The sequence below is a fragment of the Lonchura striata genome, chromosome 3 (assembly GCF_046129695.1).
Source record: "Lonchura striata isolate bLonStr1 chromosome 3, bLonStr1.mat, whole genome shotgun sequence".
NCBI lineage: Eukaryota > Metazoa > Chordata > Aves > Passeriformes > Estrildidae > Lonchura > Lonchura striata.
In genome coordinates, this window is record NC_134605.1 from 111,810,882 (window position 1) to 111,833,070 (window position 22,189).

Here is a 22,189-nt window from a genome sequence, read left to right on the forward strand (position 1 = left end):
CATAAATTAAATAGGGAATTTTGGGGAAAATGATGGTGCTTTCCCTTCTTTAAAACAGGGCACTAATAGTTATCCCCCTGAGATCTTGGATTTTTAAATTATTACCATTTACAGAAAGGAAATGATAAACATTTATCAGTCTCCCAACAGCCTTCGAGTGATGAATTTGCGTGATTTAAAACGTGCATAGAGCATTTTTAAATTAAGATGATGAGTGATAAATATTGAGTAGGAAAAAGAAAAAGCCAGGATTTGGTAAAATCTGAGGTTATTTAGAAGGATTCATTCATTTATAACATGGACCTGTAAATTTTAGGGCTTCTCAGAAACCTTTGTCATGGTACATATACAGAGCCCTAAAATCTGGGGTTTTAGGCACTTTGTTAGTATAAAAAAATTAGCATTTTTTAGATAACCTTTGTGTTTTAAAGTTTATTAGGGTTTAAGTGTTTCTGTGGAAAACAGAATTTCTGGGTTTAACAGCTAAGGGATGTTAAATGGTCATCAGAACTTGCCATTTAATCTGCTTTGCTGCTAATGACACTTCACAGATTACTGAGAAATGTCATTTCTAAGGTCTCTAAACAAAGACCTTTAAATTTTAATAACCAATTTATTTCTCCTTTCAAAGTATGCTGGTTAATGCACAGAAGAAAAACATAGTTCAGGAATCTACATCACGCTCCATCTCAGTATTCCAGTCCTGTCTGTCTGACAGGGAATTTTCTGGGCTTGGCAGTGGTTTCTAAATACTTCACGGCGGTCACAGAGCAGCTTCTCGTCACTGAGAGCCTGAAAAGTTGGTCCCACCAAATCTGCTGGTGCTGACCTCTAAAAAGGGTCTCCATCCCCACCAGGAGCAGAGCAGCTGGGGATGCCTCTGCCAACGGGGCCAGAGCCAAGTGTGCCAGAGACTCATTCCAGGACACTCAGCTGCTCTTCCACTCCAGCAGCAGCCTTTGGAGAGGGAGAACTCCCAGCTCCTCCCAAAAGAGGCAGGGAAAAGTGATCCAGCCCAGCTGTGGGGTGGCACAGAAATATCTCCTCTCAAAAGCAGGAGAGCGAAGTGGTCGAGTCCCTGGTGCCAAGCACACACAGCCCTGGGGGTTTGGCTGACACTGGGAAAATTGGGAAGGGGATGCAATACCTGTCAGGAAGGTGTGTGAAGGAAGGGTCACCAACTTTAGGGTAGGTGAGGGCTCTGAGTGTGGGAAGGGCTATTCTTTTGCTAGCGAATTTAAAAAAGAAGCTGCTGTCAAGGGTTAAAAATAACCAAGAAAAAGAGAGAACAGGCAAGAATTGAAATGCAAAAACAAATAAATAACAACAAAAAAAAGATAGATAATACGTAAACAATCCAAATAATGGCACACTTGCAGAACAACATGGAATAGGCCAATGAAAGATCAGAGTTTAGTAAATCAAATCCTTTCCCCCCACCCTTCACCCTTTGTTTGTCAGTGTCTGAGGGATGATCCCAAAAAGCTCCTGAAAGGTTTTCCCAAAGAACAGAGGGAGCTCAGGAACTTCCAGGAGGGTGCTCAGTGCTCAGAATCCTGCTGGGAAAGGCTGGCACAAGGAATTCTGAAGGGTCCTGGGCAGGGCTCTCTCCTGCTCATGTCTGGGGCTGGATCAGCAGCTCACAGAGGGGTGGCCCTGGCTAGAGCAGGGTGTTTCTTGCAGAAGGAAATCAGAGGTGCAAGAGGTGCAGTTTTTCAGGGATAATTGCTGCTGCCTGACATACAATATTGTGAAAGACCTGTCCTGAGGGAGGGAACTCAGAGTGACAGGGAAGGAGAGCGTGGAGATGGCGGGGCTCTGGCTGAGGTGAGGCTCTCCTGCCGTGTCTCAGACATTGTGTGTGGTGTGAGGGGTGTAACTTGCTTGTTTGGAGCAGATCCTCCTGTCTTCTTCTACCTTCTCTGCTTCTCTGCCTCCCTCGGAACATCGTCCCTCCTCCTCCCCGTTGCGTACTTGCCAAGTGTCCTGTTGTGAGGCAACAAATCCGTGTGGGTGAACACTGGATTCTCACCCTTTCCCCATCACAGTGACACAAAAGCCAAACAAAACAGGATTTTCAGGAGGCAAAAGGGCCTTTTTAGGTGTTGGAGTTCTCCCTGTCTGGGCCACAAGGCCCCAGTGCTCACCTGCTCTGAGTAGTCATTGCCATCCACGTCGTCGCTGTTGGAGTGACCTCCTGGACTCTGTACATCTATTCCATGGCTCTCCAGGATTGCTGCTTCTTCGAAAAAAGCAAATGGATCCCTCATTTATCTGATGCATTGGAGAGGTTAAAGTAACTCGGGGTTTTTTTTTCCTTTTCCAGGAAGTTAGAATAACTGGAGGAACAGGGTTAGTTCTTAGCACCTTCCTCTTCACTCTCCAACATCTGGGAAGGCAGCACAGGTACAAACACTGCTTTGCCTGAAATCCTCCCTTGCCAACTACCAGACCTGTCTGGGAGTGAAAATCCCTGTCTTCCAGCAGTCCTAACAGAAACCAGTGTCATTCCTAAGGTACTGAGACATCAGTGACATTAGTGACTGCGACAAAGGCATTCCCTGTAAATCTTCCCCCATGGCTTGGACTGGCAGGACTCAGGGAGTGGGAAGTGTCTGAAAATAGATGGGAGAAATTTCTGAAAGCACTTCAGGGATTTGAAAACACAAAAAAAAAAAAAATCCATCTCCCACTAGGATCCATAGATCTAAAGGTCCCCTTGATTCTTTTGATCTCTTTCCAAACCTCCTCCCCAAACACTAAACTCCACCCACCTTGGACTGAGTTTGCTTCATTCCCCCATCCCTTTGAGAAGCCATTTTTATTTGTAGAAAAATAAATTTAGTTAAACTTCAGGAACATGTTAAATGATGTAATAAGAGCATTTTTCTTATTCGGAAATAAGGCAAAATAGTGGAACATTTGAAATAATTAAAAATACTGGAAATAAGCAGATATGGATGTCTGTTCACCCATGTGTTGCTAAAGTAATTCTGCATAATATCTAAGTAAGGGCATCAAACATTTTATGAATGGCAAGAGTTAGTTGAATCCACAAAATAATAAATCACTGAGATGATTTATTCTCCTTAGAACATCTCATCCACATCAGAGGGTCCCCTTCCTACGAGTTCAGTCACTTTGGATTTCCTTACAATCATCTAAGAAATCACAGGGTTAACTCTGATGTGACTTTTGTTTTTTTCCTGATCATCAACAAAAAAATATGGCTTTTTTCCAGCCACTTTTCCTTGGGAAAAACCTTGGAAAGCTGTCAGGGACAGTGGTATAACCAGGATAAAATCCACACTAAGTTTGTGAACCTCCCAACATCTCCATCTCCTTTATTTACAATTTTGAGGTTTCAGTTCATATTTGAGTTTGGACACTCAAAGGAGGGAAATGCAACTCTCCTTCTACCTATAAAATTGTCACTTTTCTTAAAGCTGATCTTCCAGTAAAACTTTGTAACTGCATCATGTTTCCTGCACTGATGACAGAACTCTACAAATTACACGTATTTCACAAAAAATCTGGAACAGCAAGAGGCTCATTTTCATAATTCCTCCACATTTCTCCCGAGGCTGTCAGCACCTCTGGTGTTTCCACTAATTTATTCTTATGTAATTGCCACCTCTCCTGAGCAAACCCCAAGCCTTGCAGGCAGGCTCTGTGATACATTACCGATATTGGCTCTTCTCTTGATCTCCTTCCTCCTGTTGGCAAACCAGTTGTACACTTTGAGGGAGGTAACTCGCTCCAAATCTGACAACTTTTTTCCTAGGAAAGCAATGGAGGGGAAAATAATAGTTCAGTGGTGTTACTCACTGGGTTCCAGAGAAGCTGTGGCTGCCACATCCTGGGAAGTGTCCAAGAACAGGTTGGACTAGATTTGGAGCAACCTGGGATAGTGGAAGGTGTCCCTGTCCCTGTTCTGGGATTGGAATTTTAGATGAGCTTTGAGGTCCCTGCTCACACAAATGATTCTGGGATTTTATGGGATAAACCCCTGAAACACAAACAGCACTGGTAAGTTATTATAAGTGAGAAAAAAGTGAACTTTATGTGGATCACATTCCAGTGTCCAGGTGCTGTGGCACTAAGTGACAAGTATCTGCCTTTCTTCTGCTTTTTAAAAATCTGAATTACAGGAATTTCTTTGAGGCTTTAATCAACTCAATCCAGAGCCACGGAAGAATGAAGGGCTGCTTTTCCAGCTCAAGCACAAAACTGAGATTCCAAAAACTGAAATTCCTGCCATAAACCCCATCCCTGGGGCTCCTTCTCTTACTACGTGTCACGAGGGTACAGTTCACTGTTTTATACAGCAGCAGAATGAATGAAGTGGTTTTGTGCCACCCCTGCAATCTGCTTTCCTTTCTCTCAGCACCCATCACACCCTCCCAACTGTGCCAGGACACTCGGGATCTTTTGGGAGAACAGGGGTAGATGCTGGAAACTGGACCTAAACCACTGAAAAATTTCCTAAAAACCACAAGGCAGCTCTAAAAAACTGTGCTTTTATCTGATCATCACTATAAATAACAGAAGACTGGAGGGATTCAGTATTCCAAGGACATCCTGGAAACCTCTTTACTTGCTCTTGACCCTGTATAAAATATTCCCCATATCTGCATCCTCAGACCTCTGCAGGCTATACAGGGTCGAGCCCCCCCTGCTTCTGACACCTTCTCAAAGTTTATTTATTCAGCATACAAAACACCCATGTAATTGCAGCAATCTGCACACTTAAATAAGTTAGGAGAGCTGAGACAGGTGAAAGAAAGAAAGAAAACTCTGGAAATTGATAGCTTGGCTGCTGCCTAATGCTTTGCATCAGCACCACTGGCAGTATTTTACTGCTCCCTGACATGGCCTAGCAGCACTTTGTTCCAAGTTGCTCCACAAACCAACAGCACAACCAAGAATCAAATCCTCAGCTCTTAGGTCCTCTAACTGATGGATTTTTCAAGGAAAATTTCAGCAGGTATCAGGGGAAAAGTCCTTTGTCTTGAGAGTGCTCAACACTGTGGAACAGGGGCCTGGAGGAGGGAAAACCTCTGGTTTTGGAGATACTGAAAACTGAACAATCTCATCTAAGCTGGTCCTACCTCACCAGGTAATTCCAGAGGTCACTTCCATTCTAAACTGGTCTGATCCTGAACTATCCTGTGACAGTCCCAGCTCTCCACAACTCCCTGAAAGGATAACAAGGTGGGATCCACCTTTTCTCCCAGGGAACAGGGACAGGACGAGAGGCAATGGCCTCAAGCTGCACCAGAGGAGGTTCAGGCTGGATACTGGGAACAATTCCTGCCTGGAAAGGGTTGTCCAGCCCTGGCACAGCTGTCCAAGGAGATGGTGGAGTGCCCATTCCTGGAGGGATTTAAAAAACCTACAGATGAGGCACTTGAGGACAAGGATCAGTGGTGGCCTTGGCAGTGCTGGGGATGGTTGGACTCAATGATCCCAGAGGCTTTTCCATCCTAAGTAATTTTGTGATTCCATGTGCATGACTCACACTTTAGTTGCCTTCTCATTAATTTTTATTCTGGTTGTAAGAAATCTAAATATAACCAAAACACAAGTTCCGAAATCTATGTAAATGTTTGGTTAGCAAAACTAAGCAAAGGCAGGTGCATCCACTAACACTACACTGAATATTCATGCTCCTCTCCCAAGTATAACTTCTCCAGAAACAGGGAAAACACAACTTTTTGACCTAAAGATAAGGTCCTCCATTAACACCCAGGTTCTAATCTGAGATCCCTCTCTGGAAGCTGTAAAATATTGAAAAACAGGAGAGCTGAGCTCCTTCCTCCTCCAAAAACCTGATTTATCAGTCAAAGGTTGATGACCTTGGAGGTCTTTTCCAACCTAAACAATTCTGTGATTCTGCAAACATCAGTCTCAGAACTCAAGGTGCTGAAACCTTGTTGTTTTTGGGAAGGACCCCCCCAGCAGCTCCTCACCTGGTTTTTGTATAACTGCATTACAGGCGTTGGCAATTTCTTCTCTCTTTGCCTCGTCGGGATATTGATTCTCATTGAAGTAACTGCAGAAGGGGAAAAAACAGGATTTTTCTTAAGAAATCAGAGCATGAAGGTTTCAAAGCAGCTCCACTATAAGGTGTTGGCTGCTGATTTATGCATCACTCCTCCAAAGGTACCACAGGGAATTTTATGGTAAAGTAACATCAGCCTGCACTTAAGTCCACATGGAATGAAGGAAATTTCCCCAAACCCTCCGATAAATGAGTATTATCTCAGCATTTGGAATATTGTACCAGGACACCCAAAAATGTAGGCAATTCCATGGATAAGAGAGTTAAGATTGTCAAGTGAAGCAACATCTCCAAGACACCATAGGCCTTTGACCTTATTATAATTTATTTATTACTTATTCCCTGACACACCCCTAGCTTAGGCAGAAGGAGCTGTTTAACATTTATTTTGATCCCTGTTCATATATATTTGTTAATATATACACATCCATACATACTTTTAATATCTGTATTATGCAAAACCCCACAAATACTGCAGAGACAGATATGGTGTGGAGATGCTATGAAATTACACAGGACGATTTCTACAGTCAGACTGGTTTTTTTAAAATCACAATTCAGAATTTTTCAATCTTCCTCAGAACGACACATTGAATACAGCATGTTACTATCAGTATTTTTCTGGAATAACTGTGATTTTATTGTACTTTATATGCAGTAAACATCCTATAAAAGTTAAAACTGTTTCCTCTTTTACCTCATTGAACTGCTCTGCAAATTTTAATGAACTGATTTATATTCCACACAGTTTATCAGATCTGCATTAAAACCAACAAAACATCCTGTTTTCTTCAATGGACTCTGCTAATCACACCACAAGCAGGGACTACCACTGTTTTTTCTGTAGATTATCCATAATATATAAACCTGGGATTTCTTTTATCAACTTTGATCAACAGCAGGCCCAGCTGTTGGACAGCTGCTCTGGATTTGAAAATAAGATATTTATTTCCTTAACTGTAGATCATTTGGCAATAGGACATTCAGGCATATTGAGGCAATTATTATTTTCCATTATTCATCCAGTGGATTGGCCAGAGTTACCTTCTATGGAAATCCAGCTTCCATTCCATACAAGAACTGTTTCTGTCCAAATTTTGAGCACTCAGGAATTTTAGGTGCCACTACTTCATCCCCCTGTTCACAGAGGTCATTTACAGTCACAGCTATGCCCAAAATGGGGTCCCATTTCAAAATTGCTGCTCAGTGAGTAAAAAAAAAATCACACATGAGCTCAGAGAGTTGCACCATTCATGTACATCCAGGTGATCTCCTGGGAGAGAGCAAATGGAACCACAGGAATAGCTCAATCTTCTCTAAATAAAGGGCAGCTCTGCCTTAAACTTCAGTTAAAGTGCTGGAAAAGTTGGGAGTTTGTCAGCCAACACTTCCACTTCCATTGCTGGAATTAAGGTGACTGAGGAATCAAAGGAGGAGTTCCCTGACACAGGATTGGTGTCTTTATTCAGCTTTATGAGAATTTTAAATTAATTTCACGCCCTCTGGACATGGTAATTTTTAAAGTGTATTTTCCCCTCTTCCATGTCTGTCCCCTTTGTGTGATTCCAGCCTTTGAAGTGATGTGTGGGTCCATCTCAACCTGCTGCAAATTTCTGATCGAAGGGGTCGCAGGGTTCTGTACTAAAGTGCATTTTTGGGGAACGGAGAGCTTGGAAAACAGAGCAGAAAATGTTTTTTCCAGTGGTTAGTGATGGAAGCAGCAGCTCAGGATCCCAGTTCAGCAGCCCCACGACAATACTGCAGCTCTCCCACCTGCAGAGCACTGCCCTCTGCCCACAGCCAAGAATCATTTCCTCTTCTAAGCACCCCAAGATAAAGGAACATCAAGAGATCACAGCTGAGAACTGCTGCTCTGTTATTTACTGAACATATTGCCTGCCCTGGAGTCCTAAGCAGCACCACATGTACAAAAAACAACACTTATGGAAGAAATTACAAAATACATATAATTATCAATCAGGGTGACCTTGAACTGCCCATTCTTGTTAATTCAAGAAATGGAGACACTAATTAAAGCAGCAAAGACAACACCAGAACCACCAGTGACCCTTTTCTTGTCACCTAACTCAATGCTGTCCCTTTCCCAAACCACAGCTAGGCTTTTGCTGCCTCCAACAAATAACAAAAAACGTTTTTTTACCAAGAACAGAAACTTCAGCCCATGCTTACACTTCTCTGGGATAACAGGAAATCTCTCTGTAATGGAGCAAACATCCAGAACTGGACAAGGAATGAGACACCTCTTCTAGCAAATAAGGGAGTTTTGTGTATTCCAATAATTTTTGTGATTTAGAAACTGCTGAAACAGTAATTCTTATATTTAAACATTTTACAACTAAGATATAAACAATTAATTTGCCTGACATTTCTCACCATTCTGAAATGTTTTTTTTTTAAAATTCAAACAGGAATTTCTAATCTTTTCATGCTAATTGTCTAAACATTTCTGCAAGAAATGCTTAGAAGAAATTCTCACTAAAAAATGTGAAATTCTTCTCATCCTAAATCTCCAATTTACAAAAAAGCATCAAAAATCTCAGTGAGTTGTCACACAGCTGTCCTGGTCATTTTGTGGGGATCCCAAAGCCGAGTGGGCACCAGCTGGAAGGGGAACCAGTGGAGCAGTTAAAACTCTGTTTCTGCAGTTGACAGCGATTTTTGAACCTGCCTCTCCTTCCCCCTGCTGGAATATTCCTTATCCTCATTAATGATGGGACTCCTCCTTCCCTCACACATCCAACCTCCCTATAAACTTGGCCAGCCCTCAGCTTGTGCTCTCCAAAACTGAATGTTCTCCTCAGAACTCAATCCCAGGGTGGTGCGTGGGGACTTGAAAGATAATTCTGTTCCAACATCCTGCCATGGGCAGGGACACCTGCCACTATCCCAGGTTGCTCCAACCCAATCTTGGGTACGTCCAAGGATCCAGGGGCAGCCACAGCTTCTCTGGGCACCCTGTGCCACGGTCTCACACCCTCCCAGGGAAGAATTTCTCCCCAAAATCCAACCTAAATCTACCCCCTTCAGCTTAAGGCCATTCTTGAGGCCATACTGCTCCTCTCCGTATTGTGCTTTTAGTGTTTGAAGGAGTGCAAGCTGCTTTATCAGAGTTCATACCCTGAAAGGAAAAGGTCTCACAGCTCCAGGTAACCCAAAATACCCAACCCTAATTGCTGATTTTCCTCCTCAGCCCCCAGATCCCCTGTGCATGAACTCTACTGACACGTCACATTTCATCCCCATCCCATCAAGGCCTTGTGGCCCTTGTGCCATGACACAAAGCACATTTTAAACCTCCCACCATGTAGCACTTGAGGACCTGGCTTAGTGGAGAATAGGATGCTGGGTGATGGTTGGGCTTGATGATCTTAAAGGTATTTTCCAAATTACTCTATGGGTGTACAATTCTATGATTCCTGCAAAGTAGATGAGAAAAATTAAGTTTTCAAGATAGGGAAGCCATGGAAAAAAATTCAAGACATCATCACTGACTATTTTGTTTGCTCATGTAGAAGTTGTGAAAACACTGTGATTTTTTTGCACTACGGCTCTTCTTGCAGTAAATTAATTATTCTGCCTCTAGTTCTGTTTCTTATCAGCCAGGTACACAGGGAAAGAATGCAGGATGTCTGAAATTCCCTTCACAGCCACAAACCTGTTCACAGTCTGAAAAGTTTCTGAAAGCTACAGATGAAAAATATGAAGCCAGATGAACTTAAAAGGAAGGAAAAAAAGAAAAGGAGCAGGCACAAGTAACTCCTGCAAAGGCACACTGCTTTCTAGACAAAGGGGGGCTGTCAGCTGAATACCTTCCATGAAGAAACCAAATGATCTCTTTTGTAGAAAATGACAGTGGAGGATTAAAATGAAAAGTGGCCAAATAATTTACATGAGATGAGAATCCGTATGATGGTAAAGAATGTAGATATCCTTGAAGCCGTTTCATTTCAATAACACTGAAGCCTAGAAAAATTGCAGATTCAGAGAAACCCTCTTTCTTTCAGGGATAATGTGCTTAGGACAATGATGGAGAGGGAATCCATCTCAGCCCAGGGCTCTGTAATGGAAGGAGAAGCCTCCCCCTGACTCTATACCAAGGTGCCCCTCTCTGAATTCCTGCAATAGCTGCCAATCTTTTTTTTTTTTTTTTTTTTCCCTTCTGTTCTCGAGGCTGAGGTATCAGATGCATTAAGCAATGCCTCAGTAGTGTTCCTGATAATCCACAGTGGAAGTTTTGTTGCTTCCTATCAGTTTTGCAGCTGCCAGGGAAGTGTCTGAAACAACAACCACAGAGCGGGCAGAAGGATGGGCAGGGTCGGTGCTTTTCCAGATAAGGAAAGAGATAAAGCCCCCAAAACTGATCAAAAGACCCCAGGCTGAGGAAATGCTTGGTTTACAGCAGGACCTAATGGTTAAAACTTCCAAGCGTGGCAGGGGTTCAGAATGGAGAGGCTCAAATGTGCTGCAGGTAACAACTCACAGTGCTGCTGCAGCTCAGTCACTCAGGTGAGGTCACTCAAATGTGGGGACACAGATCACCCTCTCTGGAGGAAGGATAACTGACCTTGCAATTAATGGGAGGCAAGAATACACAGATGGGTATTTACTGAAGAACAGCAGACATGCTGCAAGCTCACTCCCTCACTTTGTGTTTGCATCCCTGGGTTCCCACTCCCACCCCTGTGGGAGCTTCACCTGCGAGTGAAATATCCTGGCACTCTTGTGGGGGCTCCAACTCCTCTGCTGGAGACCAGAGAGTCACAGAATGGTTTGGGCTGGAAGGACCTTGAAGACCCTCCAAAGTTCCCACTCCCTGCCATGGGCAGGGCCACCTTCCACCATCCCAGGTTGCTCCAAGCCCCGTCCAGCCTGGCCTTGAACACTTCCAGGAATGGGAGATTCATCTTCCCTGAGCTCAGGCTGCAGTCCAGCTTAACACAATTTAATCACAGAGTAAAGGGAATGATCCCATCCTCTCCTTCATCCTCTTTTTGCAGGAATGCTTTGTGCCCGGCTGCCTGCCTGGTCCAGCTCCCCACACGTGCCAAGAGCAGCGGTTGTGCAGCCAAGGGAGGCGGGAGGACACGGCTGAAAAGGCAGCTGGGCCCTGCTCCTTCCACAGCAGCTCCAAAGATCCTCTCCCAAGGGATGCTGAAAGCAAAGCCAGAGCCACGGGCTCGGCCACCAGCCCAGGGAGGGATGGAAAAGCAGAACTGTCCAGCTCCCACCCCTGTGGATGAACAGAAGCTTGTGCTGTCCCCAGGGATGGAGCTCCCTGCCAAATTCTCTGGTGTCTCAAAATACATGAGGTGAAAGCTGCTCCTTTGGCTCTGATAAGATGCCTGCAATTTCAGCTCCCTATCTGGTTTCCCTCCCAAGAGTTCCTCTGCTTTCCACTGACAAGGCACAGAAAACACCCAAATGTAGTTACCTATTTATCTCTCATTAGTACATTTATCACCCCAGTATCACCCAGCAGCCAGAGGTCACTGTTCCAGTCTTTGTGGCTTGTAGCAGAACTATTATTCAGGCTGTAAAATCAATGGAAATATTTCTGACGTTAGTCTGTCATCTGTGCCTGAGATCTTATCTCAGCGTGGCATGAGACAGACTGTCAGAGAAGTGCCATTCAGAGCACAATCTCATCAGAAAGTGTAATGACTGGTTTATTTCCCAGTAAATACTGGCCAAGAATATCACTAATGCCATTCGCAGCGAGGTCAGCAGATGACACCACCACTTTTATCTACTGATATTTCTACCGATTCCCGAGTAACGACATGGGTGTCAACTAAACCCACGATATAAAGTCATTTTTATTTTTGACAGCAAAATTAAAGCTCAAAGATATCCCTCCCCTCCACAGATAAAACTCTGATGGAGCTGAGAACTTCCCCCAGGACTGCAAAACATAACCAGGCAAGGATGGGAAGTGCAGCTCTCTGGATGAACTTCAGCTGAAGCATCAGCTCAACCAGACCTAAGCAGCAAAACAAATCTAAGAAAAAAATCCCTAACTCAGAAAAAACCACTGACAAAGACGATGGCTGCAGCTCTCTGCTGGTTTTTCCAAGCACCATCATTTAGCCAATGGATTCCACAGGTCCGTGGATTTACAGGAATGGAGAAACCACTGCAGGACTGTAGCTTGACCTCTTCTGCAGCACTGACAGGAGGTCTCTCAGCAATTCTGGAAAGCCCAGAATTAAGCCCAGATCTTCTGTCCAACCTGCACACATATCCACTCCCAACATAAAAAAATTGGGGGTTTATCCAATGCAGAATCTACTGTAACTTTATACCACCTTTGGAAACGAACTGCAAAAATCCTCACTTTTTAAAAATCTTTCTCATTCCCCACTTGAGCTTTCAGGCCCAGCGTATTGTCACACTCTGTCCAGGGACAGCACAGTTTTTAAGCCTCTCACTGTAAGAATTGTTTCATTCTTGGGTTTCTTTTCACTGCAAGTGCAAATCTAGAGGAGAGATCTCACCAGCACTAGATCACTTAGAGCACCAGACAGAGAGAAACTGAAATTATTTCACACCTCAGGACGTGTCTGCATACATAAATTCCAGAGCCATGTCAGTACACATTAAAAACCCTCACACAACAGAGCTGACTCTCAATTCTGGCTTTACAAGTTGCTGTCTAAACTCCAAGTGAGGCATTTCACTGATGTTTCTTAGCAGGAATCTCCTCTGCCACACAGATTAAAATGCCAAAAATACACCTTGCACGGGAGTGGGTAAAGCTGGATGACCTTCAAAGCTAAAAGAACAATGAGGTTTTCATCCTTTCAACATCACTTTCTCAGAATTTTGACAGTGTTCTCGAGGACCACAATCCTATCAAGTTATTCCTAAAATTTGTTTAGAAACAGAATTAATTGATAATAGCTCTGAAAGCCTTGTACTTGCAGAAGATAATCTGTCCCTCCTAATCTCTAGCACCCTACTGTCGAGATAATTAACAATTAAAAAAAGAATAGTTAAGACATCCGAGGTGGCGATTTACTCTTCCTCGTAATTGGATTTGGTGATAAGAGCATTTTTGAAATTACACAACAGGCCTCTTCTGAATGGCAAGATTTGGAGTTTGCAGCAATTTGAAACACACAGGTACTTTTTGCTTAAGGCACCTTGGAGACACTGACAGCTGAGATTTTGAATATCCTTAAGCTTGTCCTTAAACTCACTGGCACCACCAGACTCTCAAAGTCAACAGAGTTCACTAAATTGTTCATAAAATAAAAGTGGGAATGTTTTGAAGCCAGCAAGTAACCAACACATCGAGACAAGACAAAGTGAGAATTGTCCTGCTGGTTGGTGTGAGCAAACAGCATCTTCAAAGCTCTTCCTAACAAGGCATCTAAGCATGAATAATAGGACCTCTTGTTCCCTTTTATTTACTTGAAATATTTAAATTGAGACCTCCATGCTGCAGGGATATTTATGTGCATTAAATCCGCCGGACTTCGTGAGTGATAAACAAAACCTTTCTGCAAACAACTGTGAAACAAACAGCTCATCTTCATTTTTTAACGTGGTACAGGGCAAGAGTTATTTCAGTTGTATTTTGGATTATCTGGTCCTCACGAGCAAAGCCAAGGCAGGGTCAGCCCATGGGTGAAACATCTCTGAGGAGGGATGAAGCCCTGCAGGAATCAGCCCTGGCCCACCCACTGGGAAGGGCTGTTCTGCTGCTGGAGACCCAAAATTCCAACCAGACAAACTCTAATCAACACTGAGGGTTTTACACACACCACTCACAAGACAACAGAGGATTCCTTGGCTTTATATGGCAACAGAAATAAACAGCAAAACTTGGTTTTTACATTACTCAGAACATCTTTATTTGCTCTCTGGAACAGAATATTCCACTCAGCAGTGCCAGAGCTCGCTTTTCAGCTCATCTGGTTGGGTATTCCGAAAACAGCCTATCCCTGCCTCAAAACTGGGCTTCAGGAGGATGATGAAATAATAATGTAAATAATATCAGTGTGAGCACCAAGGTCCTTCAGGTTGTCCTCATTTTAGCCTCAGTAAGATTTTAATTCTTCTGGATGGGAATCTTGGAACCTCCCTTTGTCCCAAGCCTCCAGGAGAGGAAAACCACGAATCATTAAATTTGGGGTTAATCAGTATAAACTGACAGTTCCCAACATCACCACCAGCTTTTTCCCTCAAAAATCCACAAGTTTTTGTTTTCAGTTTTCAGTCTTGGACCGGACTTGGTTCAGCTCAGCAAAGCCCCCAGTTGCTGCTGCATTTTCAGAAAATAAAAATTAATTCAGCTAAATGAAAGGATCCTACCGTATTCCACAGACAGCACCTGAAGTTATCCTGCACCTGGATATCCAGCACCTAAAGTCAAGATGAAATCTGACTTTGGGCTCAATACATTTATTTTTCCTAACACCCAGTATCTCCAAGATCTGGGCCAAAATTGTTATCCCATTAAGTGCTGTAGAGCCAGGTAGCAGAAAATGTATTTAATTTTTAAATATCAATCTATTCTTGCAACCTAAATACAACACAAGAGACGGACAGAAGCAAAAAAAATGAGAAATAATGAATTAACCCAGTAATACCAGTGGATTAAAATACTACAGTGCCAAGACCAACTTCAGGAGGTTCTTTGTAGGCAACACAGCAAAGAAGGAGATTTAAGGGAAGTTTTAAGCCATCAGGAAACCCTGGGATCTTTAAAGAATATTTCTCAAACCTAGCAGCAGCATCTTTTTCTTTATTTCCTAAAGATTGTCCATAGAGACAGGAAATAGCTGCATTTATTATCCAACTTCTTTATAATTTGTTTTTTTTTGCCTACAGGACTGTGAATAGTTATCTTGGAAATAATAAGCTCTAAAGACTCAAAAGATTATTTCATTTACCAACACCCATCATGTTTCGTATTTTAAGAGTGCCTTTTATACCCAGATCATCAACTCCTTTAAAAGTATTCTGAAATTGTCTTTTTTCATCTTACTCTTTAATATTATTACAAGAATTTACAGGTAGAGGAACAGGAAAGTTAAAAGACACAGTGCCAAGAAACCAGATTAAATCAATCCACAGCTCTTTACTCCAAGATTTGTGCTCCTTGCCCTAAGCCATGGTTTTTGCCATGTGCTTCATCTTAAATGTCATTGTCACCCTTGCTCAGATCAGCAGAGTTTCCTGGGGACAATCCTTTAGGGAGGCATGACTTAAACAGTGCTGGTAGTAAAGCTCCAAAAACAACTGAGGAATTGTTGACCAAAAAACCTAATTATTCTTAGCATTTTCAGACTTTAGCAAAGTATTTGATAAAGTGATAAATGGGAAATTATTCACTATTTTGGAAAAGACAAAGATTAGTATAATTACAAGATAGGGTAGAAGTGAAACATCTAACTAAGAAGAGGCTGAAAAATTAAACTAAAGAAGACAACAATCAGGGATAGTCCTCAAGTATCATCTTTGGAGCATCTTAAAAACAAAACCAATTAATGATCCTGACAGAAAGTCTGCACATGGTGGTGAATCTGCTGAGACCAAAGTCAGAAGCCACATCAATACACTGAATTGAAGCACCATAAAAAGTAACAGAGAATCCTAAGGGCAAGAACTGAACAGAAATTTAACGGTGCAGCAGCCAAGGTCGCCCACTTTGGGAACAACAACTTCACAGGCACAAAAAGATCATCAGCTGGGAAGATCAGTTTTTGTGAAGCCACTGTGACCAAAAGACACAAGGCAACAAAAGCACCAAAAAGGCCTGACATAGATGAGGATGCTGCTATTCCCTATCCAGAGAGAAAAGCATTATAAAAAGCATTTCTTCTATGCTGTTGACAAGAGTTCCTCACACAGAGCAAAGTATTCAAAACAAATTATAACTTACGTGTGTTCCAAAGGAAAATCAAACAAATAAGAAAGCTGGGCTATCCTGGATCACAAAAAAACCCCCAAAACAACAAACAAACAAAAAACCAACCCAAAAGAATAAAAAAATAACCTAGGATGTTGGAGTGACTTTTGTGCCTAAAACCCATATGGTCCTCTGCTAGAACATTTTTAAAGTGCTCCACAGTGTGACCAAGAGCCCATAAATACATGATGCAACAACTTAAGAGTCTGACTTTGGAATTTTCCTCCCTCACTTCCCCCTGTAATGACTCTCTTTATTACTTGTGCAAAGACCTCACATCTGTTACCCCGTGGCAGAGAGTTTCCTCTGGCTGAGGAAAGGCTGGACTCTGTTCAGAGCTGAGCTGCAGTGAGAGTCAGCAGAACAGCTCTGCACTGATCTGGAAAGCAGGAATGGGAAAACCCAAGTGCTCTCTGGGCTGGATGATGCTCCTGGATCCTCCTTGTTGACAAAAGCAGCAAAGCCCTGGCTGTGGCAAAGCAGAGTGACAAGGTGCCAGCCTGGCCCTGAATTCCTTCTGAACGTTTCCCAGACCACTCAGAAGTTAATTCCGTTGTTCACTTCAGTGGGTTTTCTCCAGGGGTACCATACACACGGACTGGGTGAATCCTGCTGGGAGGGGTAACTCTTCTCTCAGCTTGGGGCTGTTCTGGACTGCCCAAACATTATGAACAACCACATAAAATGCAGCCTGAACTTGCCAGGGGGCACATCACACAAGTTTGTGTGACAAGTTTGTCATGGTTTTCCCTGCCTCCTGAATCCACGTTAGAATACCTGAGAAAATAACAATACAAGCTTTTTGTGCCTAATTCCTTCTGTGTCCTTTAAACAGGACAGCCACAGGAAAAACAACACCATGAAGGACTGAGGCAAATCAAGAAAGCTTGAAGAGACAGAAATCACAGCACCAGACTTATATTTTTACACTGTCCTTACAGCAGGCAGCATCTAGAGGTCTCAACATGATTGTAAAGAGCAAGAGGTTCTGTTTATGAACTCAGCACAAGCCTTCAACTCACACAAGTTGTGCCCTAAAACGACTGGCATTAACAGTTACATTAAATAAAGTTATGCAAGGAGAATTATTTATACTGGATACAAATAAAGCTGGTATTTTTGAAATTCACAGCAATTAACACTCCCACGACTGAACTTCATTTGTTATCTCGGCATTAAGCAAAGCACTGCACGTGGAGAAGAGCAAATTCCAACTCCTCACCTACATGACCAGGTCTAAATCAGTAGTAGTTCTTCAGGAAAGACTATTCCAAGATGAGACACTCTCAATCAATACACAAAAGTGATCAGCAAAAAAAAAAACAGATGTTAGGCTGGAGGTCAGAGAACAACAGGACTTGGATTCAGCTGCTCGTGTAAGTTGGAATATGCACCCTGGAAATATGGAAATCAGTTCTGCTTGGGTCCCCACTCACCTGCCCCAGGTCACTAGAAATTGAATGTAAGAATAGAAAAGGTCCAGAGAAGAGTGAAAATTAATATTATTAGAGGCAAGGGAAGCCTTGGTGTCTGAGAAGAGATAAGAGAGTGACTGTTAAGTTCAGAGAGGAGATAAACGAGCAGCACATTGATAGCAGCACATATAGAGAATGATCCTGGATAAATGCAATGTTCTGCCTTATTCTTTCTCATGATACTCGTGCCAAAGGGACCTTTGACTTTTTAAACACATTTTAGCATATAAAATGAAACTAGGTATAATTAGTTCTCCGGAAGTACCCTGAAGACCTTAGCAGGATTTAGAAGGAATTACATATTTATGTGAATAATAAGAATGCCCAGAGCTGCAATAGCAGGATTAAAAATACAGGATAGGAGATAAGAGCTTTTGTCCACAGCCACATGGCTGCTGGCCAGGTGTGAACCAGGCACAGGATGGAGAGGAGAGGTAGAAAGAATGATAAACACCACAACCATCATCACCCGGGATGAGGTCCTGCTTGTCACCTTCATGAGCAGGGGGACAGACCACTGAGGATCCCAACTGGTGTTGGAGAAATGCAGCAGAGTATCTGGACTAGAGGAGAATTCTTATTTCTGAAATGTGGGTTTGCTGCATCAGCCAGAACTGTTACAGACCAGGCTGACGAAGTTGCTTTTTCTAAATGTTGATTTCAGTTATTCTGACCTTGGCAGACACAAGAATTTTATCTGAGGTCTGCTGCAAGGAGCTGCCCCTCCCACAGATCATCGTTTATTATTTTTAAAAAGACAGATAGAGAGAGAGAGAAAGAACACAAGGATACAAAAAGCACCTGAGCTCTCTAGAAAGCAAAATAACTCATTAGGTGCTGGATCCTTGAAGAAACCAGAGTCTGCTGAGGCTTTGGACAGACATCCTTGCATCCTATTTTACTGCCTGCAATCTGCCAAACAACTGGGATTTGCTTACAGCTGATTAGAATAGGAAGCTTGTATATTATGCATGTCTGAGAGGGAACAGAGCTTGATCTAATGCAAAATAAGGCAGATCCTGTGTGCCAAGCAGAAAATGGCTGCTCTTGCATTTTATGAAGACACAGAGCAACGACCCTGAGCCAAACCACTTGAACCTTCACACAACCAGATGATCTTGCCTGTTCTGAATGGTAAAGTGAACTTTGCTGGGTGCCTTTGCAAAGTTCCTTCTCTCAGAGCTTGAAGCATTTCAGGAGCACAAACAGCAAAGATCCTAAAAAAAAAAACCATTTCCTGTGTCTCAAAGGACTTAATGAAGTTGAATCTCCCTCTGGAAGTTGCTGACTAACAAACACCTTATGACAGGATTGAAAGAGCTGGAAAAAATGTAAAGAAATCACCTGATGTTTCTCTCTGCATTAAGATCAAGTATCTCAGAACCATCCTGAGAGATTTCAGCTGATTTGCTCCTCAGAAATATTCTCTAGCTCCTGTAGATAACCTGCTTAGCGCTGTGCCATTCCTGAAGTCAGGAAGTTTTTCCTAATGCCAATATTCCTCGGCAACCCGAGAATTAGAGGCTTTTGGCACTTTTCCCTTGGCTTGACTCATCTCCCAGGCTGGTAGTGGATATTTTACAGCTGAGAACAACAAGTCACCAAAAGGTTCAAGGACACCTGAGGGTCACAGGGACAGCAGAGATAATTCCCAGCCCTCCTGACCTCCCAGCAAACGCAGGAAAGACGAGCAGCATTCCCGAGCCAACCCGTGGCCATCGTTATATTGATGAGAAGCTGCTGTTCTGTTTCTAACAATGTACAGCCTAATGGAAGGGGCCAAAGGACATTACTTCCTGCTCTGCTGTCAGCTTGGAAAGGGAGAAACGCAATGAATCCCAAACTTAAATCTCCTCCAAAGCCTTGCACAGGAAACTTAGATCCCCTATGGGGCCGGTATTAAGGTTCTGCTGGAAGACATAACTAAGAGTAATGGGATAAAATTAACTAAGAAAATTTCCTAACTGAATTTCAGGAGCTAATAGAGCTCTCGTGTTCCCCAGGGAGGCCGTGGAAGCCCCGGCGCTCAGGAGAGCTGCAGTAAAAGTGCTTCACAGTCGGAAGGATTTCTAATAAGGCACGTCAGGCCTCATCTCACTCAGGGCCAGGACCATGCCCAGGGCACCACCGCCTCGGGATCAGGGTGGGTTGTGCCTCTTCCAGGAGGGGAAATGAGGTTGAATCTCCCAGCACCATGATGGGAATGCAGCAGTGACCGGTCTCAGCATGGAGATGAACCTTCCTCAGCTTTGGAAGGGGAACAATACCACAAATGGTTAAATCGAACAGAGTCGAGCAGCAATGCCACAGTAATCATGGAATTACAGAATGGTTTAACTTGGAAAGGACCTTAAATATCATCTTGTTACAATTCTGACACCTTCCACTCCCCCAGGTTGCTCCAAGCCCATCCAGCCTGGTCTTGGACACTTCCAGGAATCCAGGAGCAGCCACAGCTTCTCTGGGCAAACTGTGCCAGGGCCTCCCCACCCTCACAGCCAAGAATTCCTTCCCAATATCATCACCCTCACAGCCAGGAATTCCTTCCCAATATCAACCTTATATCCAGGAATTCCTTCCCAATCTCCCATCCATCCCTGTCCTCTGGCAGTGGGAAGCCATTCCCTGTGTCCTGTCCCTCCATCCCTTGCCCCAAGTTCCTCTCCAGCTCTCCTGGAGCCCCTTTAGGTTCTGGAAAGGGCTCCAAGCATTCCCTAGATTCTTCTCTTCTCCAGGCTGGAAACCCCTAACTCTCCCAGGGTAAAGGTGCTCCATCCCTCTAATCCTCATGGCCCTAATGCTTTCCTGCATCTTGGAAAAATCAAAGGACCCCTCTTCCACGATGCCAGTACAGCCATGCCTGTAAAGAAACCAGGAACTCATCCAACTCAAACCAAACAAAATCAGAACAAAACCAAGCAGACCAAACAACTCCATGGAATCACCATCTTTTTGTTAAACTTCTCCTTCCCGGTGCTCCCAGCTGTGCATTCCTGTCCTCTGCCCCAGCACAGCCCTGGCACAGCAAGCCAAAACAATTCAGGAAAATGCAGGGGGAAATGAAAAGGATTTCTTTTTCCTGAAGCAGGATGAATTGGCTGCTATTTCCATCAGACAAGAAACGTCTCTGGCACAGTCCAGGGTGGCAGGAGCAGGGAAACTGAGGAGGAGGAATTGAGAAGGGTGGCGAGGCAGGGTAACACCTAAGGATGAGCTGTGACAAAATGTTAATTCAGCTCAGCTACAGCATGAAACTGTACCCCCCTATCTTGGGAAATTCAAGCCCATTTCTCTTCTGAATAAAGCCAAGTGAAACAACTGACTCTGTTCTGCCACCTATGAAATGGGGATGATGGGGATCTATAGCATCTCAGTCTTATTTAATCTAAATACACCTTTACAAACGAAGCTTCAAAAGCACCGACAAGTGTTAAAATAAAAACCCAGAGCCATAAAATCAAACCAAATAACCTCAACCAGAAAAGCAAAGACCCTGCTCCCTAGACAAACAAATACATTCAACTGATGAATAATTCATTTTTGTTTAGGGCAGAATTTACAGTTATTTTAATTTAATCTTTTGATAAAGCATATACTTAAAAAACAACATTCAATCCCACCCCTCAGTCTTTAACAGCACTCATGAAAAGTGCCTTAAAATGGATATAAAATCACTGATTCTACTGCCAATCTTAGTTATTTTTTTGCTTGAAAAAGAAGATAAACCTCTACTCCAATATATGATTAGAAGAGAAATATAAATCACTGGGAGTAAAAAATAATAATAAAAAAAAATAGACTGACAAGACAACACAGCTTCATTAAAAAAAAGAGAAAGCCCTACGGGAAATTTTCAATTTCATACTTCTGATGAGAGGAGTTGAAAAGAAGAAGCAAAGCAGAGAATAGGAAAAAAAAAACCCACAACACAACATTATCTGTGGGACAAGACGTTAACAAAAAAAGAACACGAAAGTGAACCAGAAAGAGGCTTTCAAGTTTAACCTCAGGTTTGCAGAGAAAGGACTCTTGCAGTCTTAGCTCTGCTCCCAAAGGAGGGCAAAGCCACACAACAACATCGACACGCTCAAAACTCAGCATATTCCATGAGCAGGAGGCTCCAGAAGAGAACGGGTCAAGGTTGGCATCAGTAGCACTGCAGTTGTCTGAACCACACCTAGTCTGCAGTTAAATATAGAACTTTACTTTCTGGAACCACTGCTCCTCTTAACCTTCACAACATAAATATTCAGGGAGATATCTACAGAAAAATAAAAAGTAACGTGATAAAGAGACCTGAATCTATTGTCCAAAAAAAAAAAAATCTCAGACCAGGGATTAATAAACTACCCTGGGAGGATTCCAAAAAAGCAGTGAAGGCTGGAGAATTGAATTACAGAAACCACAAGCAGCATCCTGGAAGTCCAGTATAAACCAATTAGTTCATTTAATACACATACCCTGTACTCAGACCCTCAGGTACATCAGACATTTCAGGATATGGCCCTAACTCTAATCTTCATTCTATCAGGTTGGCACCAATATAATAATTAATTGAACTGGAATTTTTTTTTTTGTTGAGTTATATCTTTGTTCAAAAAAGAGAAACTACCCCTTCAACCCTCACCCTTTTCTCACTCAGTTCATGGATCACATCCTAACTGGTGCTGTGCATTTTCAATTGGAGAGCCTGCTCCTAAGAAACATCCCTCA

At 42.9% G+C, this 22,189-nt stretch overlaps 1 protein-coding gene across 13 annotated transcripts in view; it reads right to left on the minus strand.

Annotated features, from left to right (window-relative positions):
- Window positions 1-22,189, minus strand: part of HMBOX1 (homeobox containing 1) — a 118,207-nt gene that overhangs the window by 16,168 nt on the left and 79,850 nt on the right. For 8 of the 13 annotated variants that reach the window (XM_021541339.3, XM_021541330.3, XM_021541338.3 and 5 more), the window contains 4 exons: window positions 5,973-6,055; window positions 3,685-3,780; window positions 2,148-2,242; window positions 1,885-1,986 (listed from right to left, as the gene is read on the minus strand). In XM_021541339.3, coding sequence (XP_021397014.1) covers window positions 1,885-1,986; window positions 2,148-2,242; window positions 3,685-3,780; window positions 5,973-6,055 — 376 coding nt within the window. The remainder of the gene's footprint in view (window positions 1-1,884; window positions 1,987-2,147; window positions 2,243-3,684; window positions 3,781-5,972; window positions 6,056-22,189) is intronic. The other 5 variants (XM_021541343.3, XM_021541335.3, XM_021541337.3 and 2 more) reach the window with 5 other exon arrangements.